General features: G+C 45.3%; 1 protein-coding gene across 1 annotated transcript in view; it reads left to right on the top strand.

The window, feature by feature from the left end:
* LOC104409680 (unconventional myosin-Vb-like) overlaps window positions 1-5,893 on the top strand; it is a gene marked incomplete at both ends in the record, with an annotated part of 107,367 nt that overhangs the window by 29,752 nt on the left and 71,722 nt on the right. The window contains 3 exon segments of the mRNA XM_010019617.1: window positions 1,805-1,912; window positions 4,061-4,170; window positions 5,757-5,893. The exon segment at window positions 5,757-5,893 is cut by the window's right edge and continues 22 nt beyond it. Of these exon segments, the coding sequence (XP_010017919.1) occupies window positions 1,805-1,912; window positions 4,061-4,170; window positions 5,757-5,893 (355 nt within the window).

Below are 5,893 nucleotides of genomic sequence, written 5' to 3'. Positions count from 1 at the left end.
AATGTGTTTTATTTGTTTGCAGTGAATCAAAGGGTTTCTGTGGTTATTAGAATCATTGTACACACGTAGAAATACAAATATTGGAGCCAGTTACACCAAAGATGACTTGATGCAGAAACAGGTCCCAATGTTGGTGTTTAAAATTGGAGGCTGTTGTCCTGTACCATCGACCACCACCAGCTCAGGATGCATCTTGCAGGGTGATGTGCAGCAACATGAAGCTGTTAATTATAGAATCATAGAATCCCAGACTGATTTGGGCTGGAAGTAACCTTAGAGCTTGTCCAGCTCCAACCCCTGCCACGGGCAGGGACACCTTCCACTAGAGCAGGTTGCTCTAAGCCCCTGTGTCCAACCTGGCCTTGAACACTGCCAGGGATGGGGCAGCCACAGCTTCTCTGGGCACCCTGTGCCAGCACCTCAGCACCCTCCCAGGGAAGAGCTTCTGCCTCAGAGCTCATCTCAATCTCCCCTCTGGCAGGTTAAAGCCGTTGCCTTTGTGCTGTCCCTACAGGCCCTTGTCCAAAACCCCTCTCCAGGTTTCCTGGAGCCCCTTTAGGCACTGGAGCTGCTCTAAGGTGTCCCCTTCAGGAGCCTTCTCTTCTCCGGCTGCCTCAGCCCAGCTCTCTCAGCCTGGCTCCAGAGCAGAGGTGGTCCGTCACTGGCTGGGTGAGCTCCTGTTGTGCTGGGAGCACCAGGAGAGACATCAGCTCTCTGACCCCAATCAGCATTTTCTGCCCCATGTTCCTGATGCTCCAGCCATGAGCAGAGTTACTGAAATCTCTAGGTCCCAGGGCTTTGAATGCCAGATAGAATTAAATGTTTTTCTTAACAGCCTGAAAGTACAGCTAATGCAAAAGCCTGCAGGAGGTCTGGGAAGGCATGGGGACCTTCTGGTGGCAATGTGAGTCAGAAAAGGTACAGATTGCAGTGATTTTAAAGGTTACCAGCAGGCTGATGTGGAACACACAGTAGGCTGGTTTCGTTGTTATTTCCATGATACTTGAGAAATGTGTTTGTGAGTGTTAATGAACTTTCTGAGGTTTTCTTGGCAAGTCACCACTACCTGGTTTGAAACAAGCTGAAGCCGGTGCTGAGGTCTGATTCTGGGTGGGATGGGGAGGCTGGCCACCTCCTGGGCTTCCCAAGCCCACTCCAGCTCTAACAGCATTCAGCCTAGCAGCTTTGGGCTCCTATCTTTGTAGTTTTGGCCTCAACTAAGCCCTTGTTTTAAGGGGGCGCAATTGCATGTGCAACTTTTTTTAAAGTGGGTATCAATCCTGCTATCTCTTCTTGTTGTATCTGCATTTAAAATGCATCTCAGTCTCCATAGGATTTAGTTTTGTGTCATCCTGAAGTAACTTTGCTAAAGCACGGATGCTCAAATGGTGTAAGCGATTCTCCATTCCCTCTGCTCCCCAGGTTTAAGGCATTATGTGGGAAAGGGGTTAAAGTATCTGAATTGGTCATTGGTATACAAAACTGGATAAAAAAAATAAAGGAGTAACATCAGTATTCCAAACAGTCCGCACCCATGCAGTACGTTTATTTAAATCCCAGATATACCCTAGCTCTGCTCTGGTTGAACATGCTTTGCATGGGGAAGGGGTTTTATCACTGTCAGAAGTAGCTGCAGTCACTTATTAAGGTTGCACTTCATCCATTCCTAAGTAAACTGTGGTTCAAAGGAGATGGGTACTCTTTGGGGATGGGGTGGTGGGGGACAGGGAGCATCCCAGTACACACTCTGGAGAGTGGCAGTGAGGGGCGAGTGCTACTTGCTGATGTATTTCTTCTCTCCTAGCGTGTGCTGAAGATTACTTCTATGCGTCTCAGGGGGGCAACACGTCTATTGATGGTGTGAATGATGCTGATGACTTCAAGAAAACAAGGCATGCCTTCACCCTGCTTGGTAAGGGGTTGCTCTGCTTGGAGCCTTCCCAGCTCCCAGAAGTCTATTGCAAATGTTTTCAATATTTTGCCTGAGCTGTATAGCTCTCCTCTTACATCAAGAGGTATAAAAACACGTATTTCCTATTGCCCTAGTTGACTTTACCTTGTTCCTAAGTATGAGCTGCGGAAGTGTTTCATACAGCTATCTGTGAAGCAGCAGTGAAATGGAGAAGGACACTGGGTTTAAGAGAAACCTGCATAAACCATTCTAGAGTCAAAGCTGTGCTGCAGCTTTGACTTGCTATTTTTTTACCCTATTTACAAGCAGGAAAAGAGCTATTACTCTGCAGTTCAATTTGTATTTGGGTTGAGGGTGATATCACTTCTTGGACCAGCACAGTATTGTACCGAGTAGCTGATGGTTGGGAATAATTTGATGAGTACCTCCCTGCTGTGCAGAGTCTGCGTTTGCATGGCCAGTTGCAAAATCTATTGCTGCAACAACCACCATTGCATGCTGCAGTCGAGCAATGCCATCACCTGCCTGCAGCATCAGCTCTTTGAAAGGAAAAACAATTTTTGCAGGGAAAAACTTTCCCAGTTTGTTAATATTTATCTGAAACTGTGTTTTTAATTCCTGGTAAGTCTGGGTGCCTCCTTGTTGCATTTCATGTGTTGGGAGGGGAGCTCATGATGTTTACAGGTGGTTGTGAAATGCCCCTGAGCAGCTGTATCGTAGCCACACAAAATATGCTCTCTTTGTGTTTTAGGTGGGCTCAGTCTCTTTTTCTCTGGGGTGGCAGCAGCATCTTGTCTTTGTATTTTCCTTCCTCCTGTCTGGCTTATGTGACTTCAGTGAATTACTTAAATTAAAAATTACTCCACTGATTGCTCCAATCTTGCCCAGGGAACTGTAATCACCAGGGAACTCTCTCTCCATCTCCTTGCCGTGTGTAGTCTCTCTTTGGTCCCCTTCTCCGCCTACCCAAGCGGACTCCCTGTCTACCTCCTGGTCCCTGTGAAGCACAGTGCGAGCATCTCCCTCCACTGCCAACCTGGTGATGTTTTCCTGCTTTTCATGTGCTTCCTCTGGCTTTGCTTTTCTTGTTTTTAATTCAGTGTTTCCCAGCTCTGTCTGGGTCTGTTCAGGGCCTGTTGAAATTGCAACTACACTTTCTAGTCCTGTCTTTGTGTGTGTAACAAGGAGAAGTCAGACTTATCTGCAAATCTCCACCCTAGCCAGGCTTAACTTCAATTAAGAGTGCCAAGTAACAGCAGAGCATTGCTCCTTTCAGTAACCTTGAAACGTTTCTCACTGTGCTGATAACAGAAAAGTCCCGAGAGAGAGAAATGGAAGCTCTCGATAATTCAAAAACCAGCAGGTGATGTCTCAGACCTTGGGTGGATAATGAGGACACCAGCACTGAACACAAAAGGGGCACCAAAACCCAGTTGGGATGTAAAAGTGCAAGATGCGGCAAGAAAGCCGTGTGCAAGCTGCGGCTGGGCAAAGCTCCTGCTGGGAATACCTGCAAAATCCTGCCAGAAAAATAATATATAGCGGTAACGTCTTACACCCTCAGTGAAGACACACAACACATAGCTCCTCTTGGGGCAATGGGGATGGTAAGATAGAGCTCCCCATCAATTCTCTGGTGAATTGCTGTATCCAGCTGTAGCACCAGTCTGGAGGCGTTGTGCATCATGTGCATGGCTTTAATTTTCTCTTCTGTTTGTGGGATACCAGTAATAAGCTGTAATTTCCTTGCTTCAGTTATCGGCGAGATCTCGTTGCTGGACTGAGATCACAGAGAGGTGACTCCTTGTTCTGTAAAAGCCACAGAACTCCCACAGTTCTGGTCCTGTTTGATCATCATGGAGTAGTGTCCTGTTTTTGTGCATGTTCACAATAGTATTAAACCCATCTGTGATAAAATTGCTTTGATGCAACCAAAGAAATAACATAAGCAGTTCCTCTCACATCCTGCGCTGTCATTTTTGAGGGATGACTTTACTGAGAGCTTATGATGTGTTTGTTGGGAGAGGTCTGATAGCTCTGAAACACAGCAGCCTGGGAAGGAAATCAAACACTGCAAGTGTTTTCAAATGAACTGAAAATTGCAGTTTGTTTTCTGTTGTGACAATTAGCTATCAATTGTTCCCGTAGGAGTGAAGGAGTCTCATCAGATGACCATTTTTAGGATAATTGCTGCCATTCTGCACCTAGGGAACTTGGAAATCCAAGCGGAACGAGACGGCGATGCCTGTAGCATATTGGTAGGTCACCAGCTAGAGTGGGGCACATGGGGATCTTCTCAAGCTCGTAAATTGGGCCACATTGAATGTGTTCAGCTTCACAGCACTCTTTTGTTGGAAAGCCCTTTTTCTGCTGGTTTTCTTTGAATTTTTTGAAACACATAATAATTTCCTGGTTGCTTAGACTTTCCTGGAGGACAGTGCGTTATTTCTTCTCTATAGCCAGCCTGCAAGTGAGGTGATGCAAAGGCTGCTTACCACCTTACATACCAACCCCTTTTTAACTCTTCCTGCTTTCTTAAAAGACTTAGTGCCCAGAGTATTGGGTGAACAGTGACTCCCACCAGCAAAAGGTGTGATGCTCTACAAGTGGTTTCCTACAAGCAAAGCCACAAAGCTGCTGCTTGTAATGTGACCATCCAATATCCAAAGGAGCACTGCACGGTTAATTAGCAAGAATAAATAAGACTAAAGATGCCTTAGTGGTGTTTTTTTCTGTTTCTGTGTTTGTTCAGAGGAGGAAAAGAAAAGGCAATTATATGGAAAATACTGTCTTGCCAATTATCATTGCATCCCAGACTGGGTCGTTTGTTCCTAATTAAAGTATTGAAACAGGTTCTGTGCACGCTTTTAGTGTTACTCTTGAGATAATGCTGTGTTCAAGTAGATGCTGAAGGTAGTTTGCCTGGTATTTGGCAACAAGGATATGTGAAAATGGTCTGCTCTGGTGATGTTGAGTTCTATAAAGGAGTTCATGTTATTTAATTACCTTTAGATGTAACTGCGTGATATTAAGTCAGTCCTGTTTTGACTTTAAATCTGTGGGCAAAAAGGTATCATAGCAATAAAGCATCCTAAAGGTCTTTTAAAGTGCATTTTCCTCTTCATCCCCAGACCCATTCACCTTCCGTACATGCACATATCTGCAAACTGTTTAGTTTCTCTAGATATGTATTACTAGACTGAGGAAAGGAAAATTAATTTCTCATTGTCCAAGCCACAGGGTCTACTATCTTAGCACAACAGAGACTCAGAACAGCCTTGTCTTACTTTGAGGGAGGAAAAAAAAAGTACAATGCACTAGAGAAGAGGAAGTTCACATCTCATTTTATTGATTATGCAAAACATGTGCCCTTCTGGTAAAGCACATTTTGTGAGTTTGTTGTTCAAAATGGATTTAGTTTGTGAGAGGCATGGTGTAATGGCATGCCCTAAGCTTTAACTTCGGGCTTAGTCAAGGTTGCTGTGAAGGAGCGTGTAGTTGCAGCTCAAAGAGGAGTAAAGTAGAGAGTGCTCTTTCTTGTTGGCAGTGACTGGAAATCTGCTCTTTATGAAAATAGAGACATTAAGGATAGCCAGACCAGAGCTATAGGGTGTACCATTATTCAGAGCTCCGTGTTAGCCGTTTCATCCATGTCCATAAAGACGAGTGCAACTGGATGAGTGCCTATTGCTTTCCTGTTTCCTGTCAACCACATTGAAACACAGTATTGCCCTACACAGTTATGAAATGCAGCTGATTCCTTGCAATGATCTGGGAACATGGTGTTGAAACTCCCGTTTTGGGGTGTCACCAACCTGCTGACTTTGCTTCTTGTTACCCCCAGAGCGAGGATAAGCACTTGAACAGCTTCTGCAGCTTGCTGGGTGTGGAGCACAGCCAGATGGAGCACTGGCTTTGCCATCGCAAGCTGGTCACCACGGCCGAGACCTACGTGAAGAACATGTCCGTGCAGCAAGTGGT

This window comes from Nestor notabilis, unplaced genomic scaffold (assembly GCF_000696875.1).
Source record: "Nestor notabilis isolate BGI_N333 unplaced genomic scaffold, ASM69687v1 scaffold12028, whole genome shotgun sequence".
Taxonomy (NCBI): domain Eukaryota; kingdom Metazoa; phylum Chordata; class Aves; order Psittaciformes; family Psittacidae; genus Nestor; species Nestor notabilis.
Note: the sequence above shows the minus strand (reverse complement) of the source record. Positions and strands in the feature narration are given on the sequence as shown.